We start from the raw sequence: 23,693 nt of genomic DNA, 5'->3' as shown, positions 1-23,693 counted from the left end.
GGACATTAACTGTTACAGTGCATCACTCAACTTCCCAAATTTTTTAAAAAAAAATTTGAACTCCTCCTTTATTCAGGAGAAAATGCAGGCACTGCAGCCTGAATATGCTAAAATGCCCCTCGGAGAATAACAGTTATTTGCATGTCAAAGTATGAATCTCAATGGTGAAGCTGTAGCAAAACCATTAGTAGAGAGCTGAGTGTTATCCTGGCTGCCAGTTTTTTCAACAGTGTTACTGTAACCAAAATGTAATAAATGCAATAAACAAAACCAGTCTAAGACCAGAATGATTAGATATTTAGTGGAAACGATGACTTAGATTCTATGTCCCAAATGCATCTGAAAAATATAGAGTAATACAAACAATTAGGTAGAACAGGACATTTTTAAAATCCCCTATTAAGCCATGAAACTAACTCTGAAGTAGTTGTTTATTTAAAGACACATGTGGGACAAACCTAAAGCTAAACCTTTTATTGCGTGTGATATCTCATTTCATTAAGACCCAGAAGTTATTTATGAATGTTAACAGTATGCAATAGTGTACATAGCCCAATTTTTATGACCAAATATGTGTACAACTTTCTTTATGTTTTTCAGTATTAGATATAGAGTTTCCCAATATAGGTGGTATTGTTCACCTTTTGAGTCTCTGTATGAGTGCTTGTGTGTCCATGTGTCATCACAGCAAAATGTGGTCTTAGAGACATCTAGCAGTTGTAGTGGGGAATATATCAAAGGTGGTTTTGAGCACTTTTGTGGGTGTTTGCCTGACAGCTGGACTATCTGTGGACAGATTTTGGAAAAACAAAATTGCAGTATCCGTGCAATCGGCTGCTGCTCCAGGGTAAAAGATCATTGTCAATTAAAGACACATATGAACGTGCACCTGAAGCTCCACCATGCCTAGTGCCTTACAGTATTATTCCTGTGGCTTTCTATTTCTGTGACGAGTCTACAGCAATCGTGCTTTGTTGAACAAAATTACAAATATATCAAAATGTGTCATTAACACATACTTCATCTGTAGGCTCAGTGGGCAGCCATGGGCAGAGTTCCCGAAGAGTGCTTCACAGCAATACGGAAGCCTGCACTATTTAACAGAGGTCACCACACAAAATGATATTACACAACTCTGCTTGGCGCTCTCTCTCTCTCTTTCTCTGTTTCTCATCTTCTGTGGTGCACTGTGATATATTTTCCCAGATGCAGCAAATTTTCCCACATCTTCCTCCTTTTATTCATTAACCTAGCAGTGAACTGAAACAGCACCTCATTATGAACATTTGAAAGGGACAGTGTAAGAGCCACTAATCAGATCAGACAGCAAATAAATACCAGAGCATGCACACATGCCAAGAAATGTTCAGTACACACTCATCCCTGCATGCGCGCACATGTGCACATATACACAACTTTTGGGGAATTTTGGCTGGATTTCTATTAGTGTAATGAAATTGTGGTAAGTAATGAAATAAATGCTTAAGTGGCAATTCAAGAGTAATTGATTTACTTGAGAGGGGAGGCTGAATAAAGAAAAAGCTTTTTCTTTTTTGTTTTGTCATGCACGTGACATCATGATGGGAAAGGGGGAGGTGTGTGTGCGTGTGTGTGTTGTGGTGGGTGTGGGGTTAATACAGAGGAAGAGCAAATAAAGATAAAAGCAGACGAAGACAGAAACATCCAAACAGACAAGATGAAAGATGAGGGATTGGACAGGAGCCTCAGGTCTGAGGTCTTCTGGCAATTAAAGTGATTAATATCCTCCTGCCGAGGAAGTGATGGGAATGGGGGGTGTTTGGTTAATGGAGTCAGATTAAGAATAATTGTTGCTCAGACAGTCTGTCTGTAAAGGACTAAAAGAGGCTGAGAACACCCAGAAGAGACAGGGTTAGAAGCAAAGATTGTTCACATAAAGTCATGATACCTAGAAGCTCTGTGTGTATCCTGATGGAAGAGGAAAATTGAGAAATATAAAATGACAGAACAATGATAAATATAAGGGGCAAACAGAAGCTTTGTGGAATTTTATGTTTTTTCCCCTCACCAATCCATTCTGGCATTTGTTCTTGATGCCCCTTAATGAGCACCAGATCCAACACCTGAGTGCACCTTCTTGTCAAAGCATCAGGCTAACAAAATACACTCATCAGTAGTGTTATTTACAGCGATAACATTCAACCTCTCCACTTCTTTTCCAGTTTTGTTTTTATTATATTTCCATCTATACATTGCAGAAAGGTGGTAAGCAGTGGAGAGGCCTTAAGGTTTGACTGACGCAGCATCTTATTTTATTTGTTGTATTCATAGCAGAATCAATCCCAGTGGATTAATGGATGTAATCTGAGTGTGCTCCAGGCTAGTTGGTGATGTTATCCTGACTCTTCTTCTTGCTTGTCTCCTTAGGGAGGCCACAGAAAATCATCTGCCTCCATCTCATCCTATCCTCAGCATTCTCCTCTGTCACATCTACCTTCTGCATGTCTTCTTTCATTACATCCATGAATTTTCTCTGCATTCTGTCTTTTTTTCTCTTCCCTAGCAGCTCCATCTTCAACATCCTCTATCCAGTTAATCTACTATCCCTCCTCTACACATGTCCAAACACTCACAGCCTTACCTCTCTGACTGACCTCACCTGTCAGTCTGCTCATCACCACTGCAACCAACAAGGGTCTCAGAGCTGATCCCTGATGTAATTCCACTCCCATCTTTGATCCCATATGTTACTTGTACACACCCAACCACTGTCTTGCTGCCCTCATACATGTTCTGTATCACCCTCAGTTACTTCTCTGCCACTCCTCACTCCCTCATACAGTACCACGGTTCCTCTCTTGGCACCCTATTATATGTTTTCTCTAGATCCATAAAGACACAGTGCAACTGTGACCTTCTCTATACTTCTCCATCAACACTCTCAAAGCAGACATCAGATCTGTAATGCTCTTTCTCAGCATTAAGTCACACTTCTGCTAGCTGATCATCACCTTCCTTCCGTCTTTTTGATAAAGAGTCCCAACAACTCTTTTATCAAAATACATCTGAGGATCTAATGCGGCTGAAAATATTCACTAACTCAACTTCTTCCTTTAATGGAGTTCAACAGGCACCTTCCCAAATCAGGTTTTCTCAACTGCATCATATGATTGGATATTTAATATGAAAAGGGATATTACACTTTCACTGCACATCCCGCAATTCATGATTGTCTTGTTGTTTATTGATGTTTTTTTATCCATTACATTTATGACCCTTTATGCAGCATTACCACTTCATATTTATGCTCAGGCAGTGAGGGCAGACAAAGGGAACGGAGGAAGAAGGAGGAGGAAAGAGATGAGGAATGAGAACAATATGTGTTAGGTTGGACCTCGCTGGAGTGAGAGCTTAAGTGAAATGCTTCCCCGTGGGAGAGAGAAAGTGAAAAGAGGACTTGCTTGTCTTGTAAATAAAAAATTTAAAAAAAAATGTGAAAGAAGGGATGGGGTGACTGAAAAAATAAAGGACACACATAGGTAAGAGAGACGATAGTGAGAGAGGGTTGTTCCTGGTTTGGAGCGAAGGAGATATAGGTTGTTGTAAGAGAGGGTTTTTACCACTGCAACCCTTGCGTATAGCCTCCTCTGACGTACTTGTCGTCCTGAAGGCCTGAATGATTTATTAAAGTGAGGAGTGGCAGAGAAGAGGGCAGCCAGGCGAGCTCTGATTAACTAGGGGAGCAAGGGAGGACAAGCACTCCTCTATTATTCATTACTCCACAGGAGCACAGAGTGGGAACACAGGAAGAATGGATGTGGTAGGGAAAGAATGAAAGAAAAAGGCGGAGTGGACATATTTGCATGGATCTGTCTGCTCACCTCAGTGTCTGATTGAGAAAGAATGCAGAAATACAGGCACATGTGCGTGCATGCATGCAAACAAGTCCACATGCCAACAGACACTAACATGATGTCCCTTGAATGCAGTTTGCTGGCTGTCACACATAATATTCACAGAATACGAGAAGACATCAGTACAGTTCTGATAGCTGAAAAACAGATATGCATATTTGTTGCTGCACTGTAGTGTTAGAAAAGCAAATGTATACTCATTTGTTGTTCTTAAATAATGAAGCAAAGCGTTCCCCAAGTTCACGCTGAAGATGCTTTCCTGCCCTAAGTCACCCAAAAGACTAACAAAAAAGGGCATCTGATTAATACCTCAAAGGTAAAAACATATAATATTGATGCCCTTTGGGTCAACTGGTTGCTCTGGTTGAAAACTGTGTGTTTGTGGGTATGTGTGTTCTTATAAATGATTTTATACTTGTTTCACAAGTAAAAGTAATTTATTCTATATATTTTTTTCTCTTTTGGACATTATCAGAACAGATTTTAGATTATATCTGTTGACTCAACATACTCTCAATCACTCAGGGTATGAATCACATTTTTCATGGCTAGTTGGTTTATAGATAATCGCTACATTTCTCCGCAAACAGAAAACTGCCTGCTGTGTCGTTTTACACCTTTTATGTCTCTTCATTTAATTTTTTCATCCAGTTCTAACATTTATTGTCCCTATTTTTAGTAGATTTCCTTCAGCTTTCTACTTCACTTTGTGACAGTAAAGCTCACTTTCTCTCTGTGTGATTACATTCTTATATGTCTGCAGCAGTAAAGGGCCAGCCTGCTGTGTCAAGTAGTGTTGCCAGACACCGATTGGGAAATATGCTCTCTGAGAAAGCCAGCTTGTCTGAAACCATTATATGTGTGTGTGCAGGTGTGCCACACTCCTCCGACAGCAGGCCACGGCACTAACAGTTCATTTTGGTCCATCGTGGTTATAATGGGGTTTAAATGAGGCAGCAAATGAGTTCTGCTTGAAGAGAATTACTGTTCTGCAAAGAAGTCTTCACAACGTCAGATGCGGTTCTTTTACCAGTGCAGGTCTTGCAAAAAGATATGGGTTTGACTGAAGACTTGTGATTATATGCAAAAAAATAAATAAATAAAAAATAAGGGTTTTGAGACTTTTCAGAAACAGAAATTACTGCAGAAAATGTTGTGCTTTGTAAACCAAAGCATTGGCTGCAGAGGAAGGCAGTGTTTAACCATTAGGTTCAAACTTTCAGATTATAATTACTACACTGAACTGTGCTGGGTTTAACAATGATGGGGACTATTAGTTTATGTGACAAGAACTCATTATTTATAAAATAGCAGTATCAATTTTAAATGCAAAGAACAAAACAAAACCGTGATGATGAAAACTGATGAAATGGCTCACCTTGCTCATCAGCTTGCTGCAATTTTATCTTTCTAGAAACCAAAAGAGTGAAACAGCTTACAACAACATCTTACCTCATTGAGTTGCTGACTTAAACAGCTTCTTGTTTTTTAATTTAAGACGAAATGATTTTTCACTGCATCATGTGTTCCTGCTCTATACCATGGCCTTCTAGCTGAGTTGAAGATCTATTTCAGTGAAACATTATGTATTCTGCCACAGGCCACTGGACATTTCAGTTCACTTAAATCACCTGAATTATTCACCAGACACACAGCATTAGTTCATCACAGCTGTGTGTGTGTGAGAGAGTTAACAGTGATGCTGTATATCCACTAACTGTATGTCATTATTATCATGTTTGTATAATCTGCATAACATGAAACATTTAAAGAGAACAGCAGTCAGCTTCAATCAGTGTTGGCAGTAATTGTCCTCAGGGATTGTGTTGAAGAATACAAGCGTTGGTGTTAATATCAGTGCAGATAGTCTGTAGATCAAAAGATGCAAATCAGAGTTAATTAAAAAAAACCTGTTCATCATGTGTGTAGCTTTTTCGGTAATTACACTTATTCATAAGAATACAGTTAACTGATTCATTAAATATCACAGCAGTCCTGTGGGTGCTCTGTGGTGTAAAAGCAGAAAGACTGAAAAAGATCAGGGAAATGAATGCAACTTCAAATAAGACGAAATAAAATAAATTAGCAGATCTTTTTCCATGTATAATGTACAGTGTGGGATAATGCTGCAGACCAGCCTTGAATGGTGCTTTGTCATATATTACTATATACAGTTTTTGCTTGCAAAACATGCAGCTGTTGAAATACTTAATAATACAATGCCATCTGTTGGTCAGTAAGGGACATTTCAAAATGATATTTTCAAGTAACAAAACTCCAAATACAGCACATTTTAAAGAAAAGGCAAAAACAAAAACACGATTTTCATCTTTTTATTCAGTATTCAAAAATTTGATCACTATGTGCTCCATAGAAACCTAAAGGTTAGATGCACAGAGGGCCCTAGTAACAAGTGAAACTTGTGTGGAAACAAAAAAAATATATAATAAAACCAGTTTTTGTCACCACATGCACTACACCACTGTGAGTACACACACAAACACATCCACCCAGAAAACACTTTCAAAAAAGACACACTTATTTAGTGAGCATAAACATACAACACAAACCTGAAGGCAAAAAGAAAATACTGAGGTTGAAAATACTATGGTAAACCTACTACCACCGTACTGGTAGGAGAACACAACTCCTGACATTCAAAAATCACACATATTTCAAGAATATTGTTGTTATTAGGATTTAACAGCCACTGCAGCCAGAAAAAGTTACAGTTAAATACTAGTACTAATATCTGAGAAACTATTTGCAAAGACTGTGATATCTGAGTACATTTCTGAAATATTATGTAAAGTAAAACATTCCCTGCTAACTGCTCTCTTTTACTGTGGTGCTTCCTTTCTGCAAACTTTTCCAGGAATGGAAACTTGGATTTTACTTTGATTGAAGCAAAGCATTTCTAAACTGAGCAGTCACAAGATTTCACACACCTGCCATGACTTTGCTGATAAGTTGACTGAACATCAAAAGCCAGTGTTTGCATTCTGATTAGTAACCTTACCAACTTTTTACTCATTGTATGGTGAACCCTTGACTGAAGCCTAAGTAATCCGAACAACATGGACCTTCACCCCTTTGTAACATTTGGATAGACAACAAAACTTGACTATCTGTTATAGAGTTGTAACATAGATAATTATTCTACAGCCAAGCCGGTACAAACGTAAAAAGATATATCCTTGCCAGTACAGCCAAAAGGAGTATAGAGACTTCACCTTTGCCTCTCCTTCCCTGACAGATCACAAAAAATCTTTTAGGTCTGCAGTCTTTTTATGGCCGTACAGACACAGTATGTTCAACTAAAAGTCTGAAGCTATAAAGCATCTGAGAATATTCCCTGCATCAGTTTGACCAGACCTGATAATCAGGATGCCACTTAACACAGAGATTTCGGCCGAACCTTCGGGAAAAGCTAGAAAAAGAAAAACAAACAAACATGAAAACAATTAAAAGTCATGTTTTGTTGCAAAATGAAAATCATGAAATCAGGAGAAAAGGACTGAATTGATGTTTTCTTTATTTAGAAAGTGGTGTCTTACCCCAAAGTAGTTGTTTGGAACAAAGCCTTCCCTGCCACACAGTGAGGCCCACCACCAGTCTGACCCCTCAGGTTTCTGGAGGATGGTGACCATGTCTCCGTCTTTAAAGCTCAGTTCATCTGCTGCCTGAGCTGGGTAGCTCCACAGAGCATAAAGCACTCCGCTGTTGTCCACCCCCATGGCCTCCTCCGCAGCTGAAGAAAGAAAACAGGATACATATAAATATAAAGACTGCTGTACCAGAAAGCAGTAGTTTGGAATAGTGTTCATTGAGAGGCTAGAGGTCACTATATTTGCTTTTGATTTCATAATAATTAAAGAAATTATAGTTCACTATAGCTTTATTTTAAAACGCCTCCTTAAAGTGTTCCTACGCTGTATTCTTAAAATAAAGTTTTAAAAAAGAAAGAAAGAAAACTTGTAATCAAAGTGCCCTCTTGTGTAACAAGAACAACATTTATATGTCCTCCTAACATTTCTTTGGGAGTAGAATTTGAACAAAACTATTTAATTATGATTATTATTTTTCTTACTATTATTTATATTACAACATACAATATATATACATATTCTGTACATGTCTGTGAATGGCTGAATGCTATTTAACAAAACAACTGACATTGAGGTTAAACATGCAGCAGATTACATCAGTAGAAAATATCATATGATACGTTATAAGTACTATTTGACTAATTAAACAGTTCATAGTACAGTTTACGTGTGGGAGTTGTTGTCTCACCCCTCAGGAAGGTTTCACACTCCTCATATCCAGGAGCGTAAGGGTCACACTTCTGGGAGGCAGTAGCTCTGTCTCTTTCTGTAACGGCCATGACGGCAGCCCCACTCCTCACCAAAAACTCACAAAGAGGACGGTCATTACAAGAGGCTGCACAATGAAGAGGAGTCCTGTGGGCCACATAAAGAGCTTTTATTATGTTGTATTTATAGATATAGATATATCCGTACACCGTCTTCCAGTTCCAGGGCTTTGGATACCAGGATATAACATTATATTAAAAAATAAAACATCTATTCCTTTGCAACGCCTTCAGATCAACTTCATCAAATGATAACTTAGACTGAAAAACCTTTATCCTTGTCAGCACAGCCAAAGGGAAATATTTACAAAACCAAAATGCAAAAAAAGAAAAGTTAAGCACACTACATGTTAACGTTTTCTGTATGACTTTATCAGACTCTCATGTCATTATGGTCGAACTATGGCCCACTTTTTTTTTTAGCAACGTTGCTTGAGTTCATTGAGCTTTGCATGCATTCATTTGTGCACAGTTCACTTACGGTTCCACCACAGCATTTCAGTGAGGCTGTGGCCAGTGCAAGGCCTTAATTCTTTTCTTTTTCAACCAGTCTGTTGTCGATTTACCAGTATGCTTAGAATCTTTGCCCTGTAGGACGGATGACCAAGTTTAGTCAAAAAGACATCTGATTCTAGAATACTTTTGTATATAAAGAAGTTTACAGTATACTCAAAAACTACATGTCGCACTGGTCCTGTAGCTGCAAAACCAGTCCAGACATTACCCCTCCATCACTGTGTTTGACAGTTGGTATGAGGTGTTTGTGTTTGGTTTTCACCAAATGTGAGGTAGTGCATCTCCACTTCGGGCATGTCTGCCCAAAAAGACATTTTTTAGATATTAAAGATATTCTTTAGAGAGCTATTTACTAATATGGGCATTGAAAATGTTCAAGTATACATTTCTTTCGTGCAAAAGTTATGTGTATACACAAAATGAATATGGAATTTATCAAACATAAGAAAAGTGGTCGATGTTGTAAGACAGAAGTCTATGCATCTATGGCAAGAAAGCAGGGCCAACTGAAAATGGAAACAATTGCACCCAAAGAGAAAGCCAGAAAAGTTGAAAAAGCTTTCCAAAGTTAGGCCTTCATCACTTTGTTCTAACTGTGTTCATAAATTATGAACCAATTTGGTATAAAAGACTGATTTGGCATGATATGTTTGAATGAATTTGTGTGCAGGCATTCTTACTAAATGAGAACCTTTGTTCCAGAGGCCTTGTGATTTGTTCAGATGCAGGTTTTCAAACCGAAGCCATGCTGCCATGTTATTTTTAGAGAGAACAGGCTTTCTCCTGGCAACCCTTCAAAACAATCATACTTGTTCAGTCTTTGTCCAATTGTACTGCCATGAACTGTAACATTTAACATGCTGAGGAATGAAATGTAACATTTAACAGGCTGAGGACTGGTGTATTTTGAATGGTGCTTTTTTTATATCTCAATTTTAATTTGTCTTAACGTTGACAATGAGGTGAATGTACTGGAACATTTACTGGCAGCTGTCTTTAATGTTTTCCTTTTGCGAATAATCTTTCTCCTAGTAGAATGATGGATTTCATCTTGTTTGGAAATAGCTTCATAACCCTTTCCAGAACAGTAGGAAACAATAATTGCTTCTCTGAGATCATTGGTGCACACAGGGGAGTGGGCTTGCACGCACCTGAATGCACCAGACCTGCAAACTGCCAAAACCTCTGCTTTTATAGAGGTGGTCACACTTATTGATGATCAGTTAATCAAGTGTATTTGATCAGCAGCTCCTGTGTGCTACTTACCCTCTTAAGCCCTATGGAAATATTAAGGCTGTATTTAATTTTTCCTTCTGCATTTTGGTTGAGTTTTGGTTAAAAAAAATAATAACACTATGCCATGTAATGTTCATCTATCCAAATGTAAGACCAATTTTATGGCTTGATATGTAAATCTTTTGAACTGAAATAGGCTGTACCTTTTATCCACATGGCTGTGCAAACAAGGAGTAATGTTGTGTTCTGAAATAAGTTATATGAACTAGTTACACAAAGGCTTTTACAGGAGGCAAACATAAGATGAAATAAGAGAAAGAGGATGTATACAACAGTAAACAAATATTTACCAGCCATGGCTGTCAGGTGCACTGACATTAACTCCAATCCGAACCAGGAAGTCCACAATATCGTGATGCCTAAAGCAGACGGCATTATGAAGGGCAGTGATGCCTTCTTCATTTGGTTGGCTGGGATCACTCATCTTGGAAAAGCATTTTACACACAGTAGATTTGTCAGATAAAATGTGATTCATTTCCACCCCCCATTTAAACAAATTGCAGACATAAAACAAATAAGATTTGCATCTGTTGTAACCAGTTTATCCACTCTGACATTCGTTTAGCATGACTGTCAGCATTTCTTTCTAAAATAGGAGTTGAAGCTATTGTGCTGACTGGAAGACTCAGAGATGAGCTGAAAAACAGAACGCATACTCAGCATGTGTTCCTTCAGAAAACTAAAGTTAAACATAAAACATTTTTTCACAATTTTCAGTACTTCTTAATGTCTAAATACGGCACTGGAGCAGGAAGTCTGTCACTTCACTGTTGCAGTCCAATAAACTGTATTTAGGCTGCTGATGTAAGCTAAAGAAGTGGAAAAAAAATAATATAACTATTATGGGCAGTCCTCGGAGATCATGCTATTTTCTTGAAATACATCCAAACCTTGCTGCCTGCACAGTTTATGTCTGGACTTTGCTAACTGAAGTTCTCTTTAAATTCTTAACATAATTAAGCTAGCGATAGAGAGATAGAGCTAGTATACATACCTCCTGGACAGCTTTCTGCACTGTGTCCAGGTCTCCAGCTAAAGCTCCATCAAGTACAAGCACCAGCGGGCTAAGCCGAGCCCGCCTGCCAGAATTTTTGCGCTTTCGATTAGGCAGGCGCAAAATTGAACGGTAATTCTGCACAAAAAACAGAATATCAGTTTGTATAAAGCCAAACACTTGGCTGCAGAAGATTGCATTCCACCTTTTAAAACATTAGACGCTATTGTTATAATTGTTATTGTTGCTAAATACTTACTTTGTCATTTTTAATGAGAGTGGGTGTCTTAGGTGGAGGGGGAGGGGGTAAAGCACTGTCCTCCCCATCTGATGAGCTGCTACTCTCACTACCTTTGTCCGCCTTGTTATGGTATTCCTTGCGAAAGAGCTTGTTGATAAGATGTTTGTACTGGTTTGGTTGGTAATGCGAGGGCTTCTTCAGGGGCTTTGAAAGGTTCACAGAGCCCCTCCTCTTCAGGGCTCTGGGAATTTCTGCCCTGATGCGCAGGACCTCCTCGATGACAGGCGTCACATGGCTCTGGGCATCAGGCGCCACGACTGGTTGCAGCGTGGTGGGGCTTAGGGGCCGAGGAGGTTGCTGATTGGTGCCCTCGGTCTCTACACTACCCTCTGATATGGCAGGATTCTCCAAATTTACAGGGTTCTGCTGAGCAGATACCAACCGCTCTAACTCTGCATCTATATCCGCTGGGTTCAGCACTACAAACATGGATAAAAACCACCATTTATAAGACAGAGATTCATAAACCATAGTGAGGAAGTGTTTGCTAATGTAAAATGTGTTTTACCGTCACTGTATAGAGCTGGCTGCCACAGCTCAGGTGGCTTCAGTTGTGGCTGAACTGCAGGAGGCTGGAAGAATTCCTTTGGGACGGGTACAGCAGGTTGGTAAGGTGACATGTCACTTTGTCCTCCAACCACTCTGGGTTGGGGGGCTATCATTGCTCCCCAATAAGGATTTTGAAGGCGCATGATGACAGAAAGAGGAATGGGTTTATGCTGGCGGGACTGAGTTGAATTGGGAGGAATAGAAATACGGGAGATGGGCTGAGACTGGTAAGGGGAGTGAGACTGAGATGGTGGTACTGCAATACGTGCATTACGGGGGAGGGATCCACTGGAAAACTGAAGAGTATTAGAGAGACGATCCTGTAACAGAAGAAACAAAAAAGGGACACTTTTTTTCCTTTTATTTCAATGGAGGAAGTAATTTGGGGGGTTTTCGTGTTGCATTTCTTTTTCAATAAACTGGACATTTTTCTGTCCCACAGAAGACAAAAAATGCAGTATTACAAAAAACATGCTCTGAATTGAGATCAAGATTTTTAGGAAAGGTGCATCCTGTTCACTAATGTTGCGATCAACTTTTTCTTATCTATGAAAAAACAAGGAAATAGAGTAATTTGCATATCAGAAGTTTCTCATGAACTGCAGGGAATCTGGAAGCAGATTCGTTGGAATTAAAGCGTTGAGATACACAAAAGCCATACAAACAAGTTTCATCTAGTATTACTATTTACTTTTATGGGGCTTGGAGCTGGAGAAGGGCCATCGAGGTTGGATTCTTTCCAATTTGGATTTGGCATAGTTGACCGCAGCCACTCTGTCTCTGCAACAGGAAGGTTAAAAAACAAAAAGAACAACAACAAAAAAAACTTGCTTAGATTACTTGCAGAGACTGATTCCAGAAATTCACTTTAAATGGTCATAAAACCACTAACTGTCATAAGTGTGGTGAGGCTTCCTTTCATAAGACATGTCCAGATCTGTCTCATTCCACTTGCCAGGACTCTTCTGCCATTGCACAGCCTCGTCTGAGATTGTGGGAGATAAAGCAACAAAAATATGAGCAAAGGAAAAACAAAAATAGAGCAAGTGTGCTAGAAAGTTAATAAGCTTACGGACCAGTATTATTTTTTATAACATTTTCATGAGTTTGTTTTTTATAACTGAAAGAACACTGTGACACGTCTACTTTTAGATTTGCTTTCATGTTCAGAAAGTGAGTCTGTTTTTTATCTATTTATCTATCTATTTTTTTTTTATCTTGTTGACTAAGAAGCACTTGTTCAGCCACACTTTAATGACATCTCTACCCAACACACCCCTTTATTTAATCAGACAATATTTGAATTGTTACATCTCAAATCCTGACTTATATCCAGATATGTTGAGGTAATTTAATTTGACTTGTTGGGTAGTTGCTCACCTAGTTTCTTAATAAAATGTATTAAAATTACTACAAAGGTAATAAAGTAAAATGAATTTCATGATAATTAAGTTTAAGTGTCCTGAAAATGAAAACCTTACCTTGTTGCCTGGAACTGCTAAAATTTCTGGGAAGCGTGCTGGACATTGGATAATTGACAGACAATGGAGAAGGGCTTCTGTCGAATCGAGGCGACCTTGGACGCATCTGGCTGTTGTCATAAGGTCTGAGCAAATTGGAATGGGCTGAAGCAGATTCCAAAGTAACAGCCTTTGAGTTTGGAGCAGGGCTTCTATCAGTGGAGCTAACTGAGCTTCGTGGGCTCTTGTCATAATGAGGCAAAGAATTATACTTCATGTTTTGAGCTGAATGGCTGTAACTATGGTGGACGATGTCAGATCCAGCTCGGACTGGAGCATGTGCACTTCTTTGGAGCTTTGGGGATGATAGTGGGCTTGATGGGAATACGGGGCAGGATCTGGTATTATTATTGTTAGAACTGACAGAGTCAATGGGACGGAAGGATGCTGAGCTTGTGGAGTAAGCTGAAGAGCTGGGGGATCCATTACTGCTGCCACCGGATGCCTGTTTAGTAGTGGAAGTGCTGGAAGACCAACTGGACTGAGGCTGCTCTCTGGAGATACTGGAGGTGGCCTACAGAAAAAAGAGATATGGATATCACTGCGTTTTGTTTTGTTTTAAACACAAACACGTCAACATGTTTTTGTTGGCATTCAACTACATCTGAACAAGGGTGTGTTTGAAAGAGTGCAAGTGAATTTGAATGAAAGTTTTTATTTTGGTCTGTGTTCACACATTTACAAAAAATCAGGACAAGGAAACCCCCTCACTGGCAAATTTAATTTAGAAACAGAGGAAAGGAAAAAACAAATAAATCAACCACTGCCCTGATATTTCCACCCATGTTGCACACTTTGAAGGACTACAAAATGTAACTATTATAAACTAGTGCAAATTAACAGCTAAAAGAGGGAAACTAGTACTACATGTGTGTGTATGAGTGAGTACCTGTGACTTAGACTCTGTGTTGTTATTGCTGGAGGAGGCCTCCTGCAGCAAGGAGTTAAACTCTTTGGATAACTCGTCTGCTGTAGCGAGTGATGCGCTCAGATCATCATTCATGGTCTGGACTGAATATAAACCCCAAATGTACAAAACGCAATTAGCAGAGGATATTATTCCCACATGTACAAATATACACAGAGCCAAGTGGAAACGTCAAACATTACTTACACAGCATGCCACTCCCAAAGCTTGTCTGAGAACTCATGACTCATTAGATAGCAATAACTTGCTCCTGAAAACAAACGCCACCTGTTAGGACAGAAAAAAAAAATCCAAAAAACAAAACACTTCCATCAGCTCACAAGCTTTTTATCATCTTTTTCGAAGAATTAACATTTTACAGGAAATGATTCTCCTAATACTGAACTACACACAGACTTCCTCGAACCCTAATTCACTTTAAATCAACCTTGAAAGTTAGGTTTCATGCAAGATTTACTTTGCTTGGCTCTTCCCTTTCAGCTGCAAGCTGAAATTGCCTTCAGGCAATTTCCAAATAAGCCAAATGCCCGTCATGTCTAAACAAGCCACAATTTCCTGATTACTGAAAGTTCAAAAACAGAAATATGACATAGTGCACAATTGCAAACATTTATAATGACATTATAGACATTTGAGCGCCCTTTTAAGTGCTGGTTGCAGGTGTTCATCATACCTACTGACTCAACCAAGTTATCTGAGATACCAGGTGCTCAAGCTTAACATCACTTATGACTTATGTTGGAGTGTCAGTTTCAGACAGACAGGCCAGACAGACAGGTGCAGCACAGCTTCAAGTGTGTGACAAGTTAGTAATACTAACACTCCAGAGAGACACCGATGCATTCTGTTAATGAGTTTAGCCAATAAAAAAATACGAACATTGAGCTGCGCAGTAATAACCACTTTGCATAGAAGCCTTTGCAAAGGCTTTTTTGTGTATACATTTGGATGCACTACAAAAAGCTGAGAGTCACCACTGCACGTTTCTCAGTAAACTTAAAACATACATTTATAGTGCATCTTCAGCCTTTAGGTCCAGTAAATATTGTTCATGCAGTAGAAACCTTATGAAGACCCTTTAGTTCATGACATTTCTAAAAGTAACTCTGTCATGTTGAAAGCTTAACTTATCACCCTTATCTAATAATTTCTATTGTGAGTTCCAGCAGATTTCCTTTGTGGTTTACGGTTCTTCGTATAGTTAGCCAACTACATTCTGCAGTAGGCAAGTAGATGTTACATGAGCCGCAATGGCTGCTTTCCAATCCATAGCTAGTATAAAGCTAGAATGAAGGTGAAATTTGATGTTACTAAAGAACATTGTTCAAACTAGTTTACAGTAGTAAGGTGCCAAATTAGTGACACCTTCAAGAAGCAAGTCCTGTCAGTCAGCAGCCTACCAAAGAACATCTGGGCACTTGTTTGGACATTTATTTTGAAGTATTATAAAAATCAGCTTTTATTTCAATGCTCAATACACTTCTACCAACATCTTTGCTGTTGCAAAAGTCTCTCCTGCTATCCAGGACCTACAAGAGTTATGACCATGGAACCCAGTTTGCCCTGCAGGCAGTGCAACAGTACTGTAGACTGTAACACTATACTGCAAACCACCCAGTTTTACCTGTCCTTACCGTCCTATATTCAGTTTATTGCGACATCCCTAGTTTAGGCATAATGGGGGGAAAAAGTTGTGACAGAGGACAGATTTATTGAACCTCCTCACTTTCACTCAGATGCTGTTTCCTGATACTTTGATTTTTATTGTGTTAGACTAGACACAGATTACACATGTACATGACGATGAAAATGAATTTAATACGCATAATGTGTAGGAAAAAATATAAAATATTTTTGGAAATGTTCCTCGGTTCTCTTTTAGTGGTTTAAAGGAGCCAAGCCACTTCAACTAGTCATGAAGAGAGATGTGAGATTGAGCTTCGTAGTCCCCGGTTGTTTAATATTGTTGTGTTTGTACATAAAGAAACCTTGTCTGGACCAATCTCAACCAGCATTGGTTATGCACACCCTGCTCTACATAATTCTGATTAATTAGAATACCAACTGAAAATTAGCCCTGGCCAGAGCAAACAAGGGTTATATGAAGTAACCAATACTAAATTTACAGCAGAATCAGAGAAGTGTTATTCATGCTATTTGTCATGCTTTGTAGCAAGAACTTGTCACATCTCAGTCAGGCCTGGGTGCAGGCTCACATTCCTTACTCCTCCCAGTGAGACATTCTCACACATTCACACACTTGAACGCTTACCACTGTCAACAGCAGCTCACACAAAAAGAGATTGCACTCTTGGTGACTCACAAAGGTCAGGCTGATCACTCATTCACTGAACTCTCTCTTTACTGCCCAGGATTTTATTCACCCCACCCTTTTTCTTCCTGTGAAACTCTGCATGCCGTTTGGCACCTTTGCTATTTTCTCTTGATTCCGACAATTTTGGCTTTGTGTTGCCGGAACCCCAAAACTAGAACGGAATCAAAATTAGATGTTACGTAATTTATTTTTAGATGCATGTAAGAAGTCAAGTCAAGTTAAAGTTTATTTCTCTAGCCCACATAGAACAACCTTCGCTGACCTAAGTGCTCTACAAGGTTACAGAAAATATACACTGGACAAATCCATCACTAAATCAACAACAAATATACACTGAAAATGATCAAGTAAGACAAAGTAAACAAGACTGTATTTGCATAGAAAAGCCAGGCTACGCTGCTCAACTAGAAGTGAAAACAAGCAACGATAAGCAGTTTTTTTAAACAGTGTTTTAAAATGATTTAAATTACTCTTTTGGGTGTGTTTATGATGTTAACTTTTCTTATAACTTAGTTTATTGCAAACTAATAAAGCACATTACTGCAGTTAATATAATGACAATATCGAATTATTTCTCTCCTTTCACTTTACTTTTATTTTGTGTTCTATCATCTTCCATGACATACCTATCATAATAACATTTAGATTCTGGATTTGCCTTTATTTTTGTGCTATTTTAGTGTTTATTTTGAGATAATCTCTTTAATTTATTTCTCCTTGTTTGTTTCTTTTTAATCACAATAGGTTTCCTTTGTTTACTTAACACTTTTATTTTATGCAAGTGTATGAATCTAAAAAAAATAATAAAAAATCTAGACAACTCTGTGTAAAGAAAAAAAAAGTTTTTAGAAGTGAAGACAGAGATATATAGCCAATATCCTTTCAGTTATCACATATAGTATCTCTTGAGGCAATTGTTCCACATTTTAATAGACGTGCTACAGTAAATAAAGATAGAAGCATATGCAAATATGGAAGCGAAAAAACATCAATCATCTAGACGTTTAAAGTGAACTGACAGCTTGTGGCTACTGCAGCTGTGCTGTCATCTATTTCTGGTTTTGTGTCATGGTTAGTTTCTTGGAAAACCACATTTTGATTTTCTTGCCAGTGCTTAGACTAGAATGTAGTACAATACAGCAACAATTAGCTATTTCAAGTGGTGAAGCCAACATAAAAGCCACAGGAATAAAATATAAAATGGCACTTGACAAAACTACTGTCCCCAAAACTACTGGCAGTGCAAAATGTTAAAATTCTGTTAGGACACCCTGAAAAACAGAGAGAAACTACACAATGGAAATTTAGAGATTAAAGACAATAATCATTAGCTTTGCAAAATGCTAGGGTGTGTCTAACCAAGACTACAAGCAGTCTCTCCCTTTCCCACTCCTTTTAAGTCTTTCGCTAGAAGTTCATGATTACACATCCAATTCTTTAGTTTTATCCTAACTACATATTTCTATCTAGGTACTAATTTCCTGCCTGTTCTCTTTCACAATTGTCAGTCCCTCCTTCATATCCTTCCTCCAGAACTTTGGCTTTGTGCTGGCAGAAAACTTGCAACAGCATGATAAAGCATTCCCTTTATACAACTTCCCTTTGTGGCCTGCTTTTCATTTTTGTTTATCATAAAGTCCAAAAGCAAACATTACCTGTAAGTCATCATACAGGCAACACAAACTAAATAAAAACTTTCTGCCAATATTCCAGAACTACTCTACAGGATTTCTTTGTCAGCTTCCAGGGGAAAACAACTCAAGCTTTTTCAATTGCTCTTGCATAGTAAGATTTTAAATACCAAGAGTCGAAAGTCCAACATCCAGCATAATGTTTACACTGGCTCATCACTGTTTCATGTAGTAAGAATGTTTGAAAACATGGCGAGAAAGGAGAATAACCCCAAGGATAATTATGCAGATACATGTGGGAGGTGCTGTGTAATTACTGTGAGAATGACCAGGAATCTGTGTTGCAGAATTCTGAGCACTGATAGGCTCTATCATTAGTATCAGTATTATTGCATCAACAGATACCGGCAACACTTGAGCTGTTTATTTGAAAGGTCATGTCAAGGCTTGTAAAACTAATTTCAAAAACCGCTATGACGTTGTGCTGACCTAGTTATATGAGAAGTTTAGTTAAATTTGACTATGAACCCATGCTGACATTAGACTAATCGTAAAGGGCTCACTGATTAAAACATGGCATGTACTTGGACAACGGTGAGATAACGAGTTGGAAAAACCCCACCCAAAGAATTCTGTTTTTTGTTTTTTTTACAGTGCTTTCACCTGCACAGCGGACCTAGTTAGTCACTGAAAGCCAAACCTACATAATTACACAAACAAGAGTTCACACTAATATGCTCTATTCACGATAGCAACTGTCACGTCCAAAGACTTTACACAATACATGACTATTATACTTCTCAAGCTTGGGATAAAAGCCAGTCACTGCAGACACAAGAGCACATAAACTATGGATAGACCAGAGACATGCTGAGGTGATGATTACTAATCCAGAACAAGAGTATAACTTTCCTTCCTTTTGTCCCATAATGTGGACAACTGTTTTTTAGCATAGCCTCGTGTCTCTGTGGTGGTAATTCATTTCACTTCTAGCATAATACTGTTCTCCACAGCATATGACACAGGAATCTCTCAGTGCTATATGACATTTCTGGTTAGTTACATGTCAGATCCATTCATCCAATGCCTGCTTTGTAACATTCTCAAGCTGTGGTGCAAAGCAGGGCCACTACCAAGAAGTAAATATCAGCTGGTATATGCCTACATACATGAATTCGACCACATTTTTTTTTTTAAATTGCTGAATTCTGCTTGGTTTTAACAATTTTTTGCAACAGGTTGCAGCAAGTACAACAAATGCAGCCAAACTTGTTTTGATAGAGAAACCATGTAAAGCACACATGCTGGATAAATACCATTTCGTCCCTGTTCCAACAGGAAGGTTTGCTTTGCTTGTAAATTAGAGTTGTGTATAGATCCAACATGCAGTTCAATTAAGCAAAAAATTGGCACATTTGAATTTGTGATGTAAAATTGACTGAAACAGTGGTTATACTAACACCAAATGTTATGAATGAATTTCTTGCTTATCCTAACACTAAAAACAACAATTAATACATTTCATCCAGGACCCAGTGTAGTAACAATCCAATAATAATGCACATCAAAAAATAAAAAGAATAAAAGCACAAAACTGATAGAAAAGCCACCCTGGATATTGTGTTTCTACATAGCTGTATGGCTGTATTAGACTATATATATACATAACTGTAAATAAACGATTGTTTTACTGGTTGCACATCAATGTCCAGCCAGCAGCTCGCTTTTGCACTTCAGCTTTTCTTTGTGGTTTTGGACAGAGTGGCATGCCAGGCACGGTTGGTAACATCTGATTTTCATTACAGTACACGCTCTTCCTCAAATAGAAGAAACCTCACAATCAACTAGAAATGAAAGGAGATACGCTGTGAAAAAGAGTTTTCACAACTTCAGTTGAGCTGCGAACAGACTACTAATCCGACGTTGCACAAAACCGTAATGCAGGCACCATCTTAACGCGCAACTTAAAGTTTTCGACCATGAAGACGGGCAAACTTGCGTTACGGAACAAATTAAAAGTTCATACCTCAAAAAATCAGAGCCTGTCCTTTTGTCCTAAACTGAAGAGAAGAGAATGCGTCCAAACCTTCTTGTCTTCCTGAAGTTGGGATTAGCCTGAGTCGCTCTCTTGTGGCGGCGGCTCCAGACATGTAGTCATAGCTGCGTACCGAGTTGAGTTATTTTGGCTGATAGTCCAGCCCCTCGGCTTTCTTCACTGCTGTAACCCGAGCCAGGTGTTCCTGCCACAGCTGTTCCAGGTGAATCCGTGAGTGAGGAGTTGCGTATTATTTAGTAAATTGCGGACAGGTAATTGTCGATTTTTTAATTCACACCCTCACTTTTGAATAGATTTTAGTTTATTTTTAGTTTATGAACTGTACAGTTCAGTGTTACATGCATAATAATAGACTATTGTTTTACACAATTATGTATTTTTAAAAACATATAACTGTATTAATTTGTTGGGCCTATAGGCCTCTCATTTTAAGAAAAAATAAAACCATAAAATAGTACCTTACTTTTGTTTATAGTTTATAATGCTTGTGCATTGAAATAATCTAACATGTACCAATGCAATATGATTGCACGCAAAAAAATTGTTTTTCATTTTATGAACTTAATTAATTACATATTCAGTTCATTTTTAAAGAGAAAATTAATGTCAAACATCAATAATGTTATTTAAATTGGGAAAGATGGGACCAAATAAGTAAGGAAATCAGGGCGTTTCAGTTCACGAGACTTGGACACGTGGTCGGATTTGTGACTGGGCTTGTCAATCATTAACGTCATCACGTAACCTACGCACTCCGCCCTATCGAGAAGCGTTTCCGCCAAGATGGTTGTTGGTGCCTTCCCTATCGCCAAGCTCCTCTACCTCGGAGTGAGGCAGATGAGCAAGCCTGTGGCTAACCGGATAAAAGCTGGAGCCCGGAGGAGCGAGTTCTTTAAAACTTACATTTGCCTGCCGCCGGCACAGAGTGAGTAATTTGAGCTAACGGCTGCTAAAGGTTTAGAGTTCAGTCCAGTCACCTCTGACGGTTGATAAGCATGGGGAGGCGCAACAACCAATGATAATGAACCTGAAATGACTGTTATCCAATAATCTTTCAAGATATATTTCTTCGACCAATAGCAGCCAGGCGTAAAGGGCGGGTCTTGTCGGTCATTGAAACAGATTGTATTAGCCTTTGCTATGAGGGCACGGCAGGACAACTGTTGTCCTAACGCCCTATTCAGAATGTGACACTGACTTTAATTAGACAGAAATATGCTAAGTGGACACTTAGCTCTATTGTTTAGTCATTCAAAATACTTCCCAAGTAAAGATTACTGTGTATATCATGTTGTGTTTGTTACTGTGTGCAAATTAAAAAGAAGTCACAGTTTTTCTTTAAAGATAGCAAATTTAAGTAAATTAATGCATCAAATCGAGCTTTTATGAAAAGGCGCTGCAGAAAAAAGGGCACGGTATTATTTGTTGACTGAGTAGATAAAATGCAATTAAAGTTTGATTAGATTTAAAGGTGGTCTTATCTTCATATATGATGGCTGAGTGAAGCAGAAAGGATTTTACTCCGAACTGTGAAGGTGTAGTCATACTTAGAACTGTCAGGTGGTGGAGGAGGGCCAGAAGCAAGAAGGTGAAAGTATAAATGGAGGACACACCAGCTTTTGAGGAGTCTGAGCAGGGGCAAAATGACAACACACAAAATTTGTTATGGACAAGAAATATTATGTAAGCTAAGGCTCTGAGGGATTTGGCTTCTCAGTTGTTATACAGGACACCAGTGACTGTGAAGGGATTCATCTTTACGTGGCAGCCTTCTTGCATTCTGTTTAACAGACTTCTCACTTTGCAGGGGCCTTTATTCTTTTCCCACTTATAACTGACATCAAGATAATTTGTCTCCTTGATGGACTGCTGAATCTTGGAGAGTCTCTTGAATTATTAACTAGTAAATGTGGATCCTAAGTCATGTGGTGACCACAGATATGCGGAAGAATGTTTCAGTTTTAATGAACCTGGTTGCCTAATTTCTGTGTAATGTACCAAGAGCACCACTGATTCAGTGGTTTTGGGCAGTGTTGTCCTGTTTTCATGTTTTATTCTAAAAAAACAAAACAATTTCAACCCAATTTCAGTATGGTATTAAGGCTACTTTCTCAGCTGGGTAGAAGATTATAATAAATGATAGTGCAATGATGACATGCATCTTTAACTATAAATGCAGTTTCTCCTGTATTCACAACCTTTGACCAGATTAGCTGATCATTTTGATGAAAAATTGAACAGGACCCAAACATATTCAAAGTCTAACAGCTCTTTCCTTATATACTGTATGCTCCTTGTTCCAACAGTTTATCACTGGATTGAGATGAGAACAAAGATGCGGATCATGGGCTTCAGGGGAGCCACCATTAAGCCGCTGAACGAGGATGCGGCAGCAGAGCTGGGCGCCGAGTTACTGGGGGAGTCAATCATCTTCCTCATTGGTGGTGGATGCATGGTGTTAGAGTACAGCAGGCAGGCGGCTAACTCTCGCCGTAAAGAGGAAGAGCTGAACGAGACCCTCATAAGCCTACAGACGCAACTAGCAGAATTATCCCTAACGACAGAGACTCTAAGTGCGCAGCTGAGAGAGGTCAACAGGCAAATGCTGTCATTTCCTGTTCCCACCAAAAAGTAACAAATTTAGTTGTTTGCTATACAGCAAGGCACAATGTCGGGTTGTGGGATGAAGGAGTGAGTGCAGGTGTACATGTACAGCCTCATAGCTTTGAGCTGGGTGGAAGAGGTTGATATAAGTATATCACTGCAATGCGGATTTGGGTGCTATTGTTTGCTCGTGTTCTGAGCAACTAGTTGTAAAAAAAGGAATTGCTATGATATTCATAGTGAATTTCACTGGCTGACCTTGTATGTTCATTGTAAAGTTGACTGAGTGTATATAAAAACTTACAGTACAATAAAGTGGTGACCTTAAAGTTGATATATACATATATATTTTTAACAGCTTCAGCATATTCCTTTCTTTGCAATTCAGTGATCCTCGTAGACCTTAATCACTTTGGAAATACTGAATTATATGATTTTTTTAATACTAATTATGAGTTACTATTAATGGAAAAAAATATAAAAAACCAAAAAACAGAACCAGCTCATATCACTGGATAGTTTTTGAGAGAATCTGCCCCTGTACTGTCCATAAAATTCCATGTTGTAATTGCTGGTTTTTAATTGGATATATGGTGACAATTTGGAAAAAAAATTGAAATAAAATGATATGTTGGCTGTTGATAGCGTTTTTGTCATGTTTAATACGAAACAAGAGAACAAAACTGAAAGCACC

At 38.6% G+C, this 23,693-nt stretch overlaps 2 protein-coding genes across 3 annotated transcripts; one reads left to right on the top strand and one right to left on the bottom strand.

The window, feature by feature from the left end:
- Positions 1-6,212: 6,212 nt before the first annotated feature.
- On the bottom strand, positions 6,213-20,751 carry ppp1r13l (protein phosphatase 1, regulatory subunit 13 like). Of its 2 annotated transcripts, none has more exons than XM_084949846.1 (13): positions 20,366-20,751; positions 14,560-14,640; positions 14,335-14,456; positions 13,407-13,959; positions 12,818-12,910; positions 12,617-12,705; positions 11,885-12,245; positions 11,335-11,795; positions 11,076-11,213; positions 10,371-10,504; positions 8,190-8,356; positions 7,451-7,644; positions 6,213-7,323 (listed from the first exon to the last, which is right to left on the bottom strand). In XM_084949846.1, the coding sequence occupies exons 2-13, from the start codon at positions 14,594-14,596 to the stop codon at positions 7,288-7,290; spliced, it is 2,385 nt and encodes a 794-aa protein (XP_084805972.1). In that variant the 5' UTR covers positions 14,597-14,640; positions 20,366-20,751; the 3' UTR covers positions 6,213-7,287. The 2 variants fall into 2 exon arrangements, with proteins under 2 accessions (XP_084805972.1, XP_084805973.1); XM_084949847.1 differs by having other exon boundaries at positions 20,426-20,751.
- A 383-nt stretch (positions 20,752-21,134) lies between these two features.
- opa3 (outer mitochondrial membrane lipid metabolism regulator OPA3) lies at positions 21,135-23,639 on the top strand. Its single transcript, XM_084949850.1, has 2 exons — positions 21,135-21,320; positions 22,702-23,639. The coding sequence occupies exons 1-2, from the start codon at positions 21,179-21,181 to the stop codon at positions 23,028-23,030; spliced, it is 471 nt and encodes a 156-aa protein (XP_084805976.1). The 5' UTR covers positions 21,135-21,178; the 3' UTR covers positions 23,031-23,639.
- Positions 23,640-23,693: the final 54 nt, after the last annotated feature.

Source organism: Perissodus microlepis, chromosome 14, assembly GCF_051167445.1.
Source record: "Perissodus microlepis isolate ML-2025 ecotype Zambia chromosome 14, ASM5116744v1, whole genome shotgun sequence".
Taxonomy (NCBI): Eukaryota; Metazoa; Chordata; class Actinopteri; order Cichliformes; family Cichlidae; genus Perissodus; species Perissodus microlepis.
This window is presented reverse-complemented; position numbering and strand designations above follow the sequence as displayed.

Excerpts from the sequence above, each read along its gene's own strand:
- opa3 (XM_084949850.1), top strand. The coding sequence starts at position 21,179 with ATGGTTGTTGGTGCCTTCCCTATCGCCAAGCTCCTCTACCTCGGAGTG. Across the intron at positions 21,321-22,701 it reads TTGCCTGCCGCCGGCACAGA|TTTATCACTGGATTGAGATG; the intron begins GTGAGTAATTTG and ends TTGTTCCAACAG.
- ppp1r13l (XM_084949846.1), bottom strand. The coding sequence starts at position 14,596 with ATGAGTTCTCAGACAAGCTTTGGGAGTGGCATGCTGT. Across the intron at positions 12,246-12,616 it reads CAGCTCCAAGCCCCATAAAA|GATCGTCTCTCTAATACTCT; the intron begins GTAAATAGTAAT and ends CTTCTGTTACAG. Across the intron at positions 7,645-8,189 it reads GTGTGAAACCTTCCTGAGGG|CTGCGGAGGAGGCCATGGGG; the intron begins GTGAGACAACAA and ends TTCTTTCTTCAG.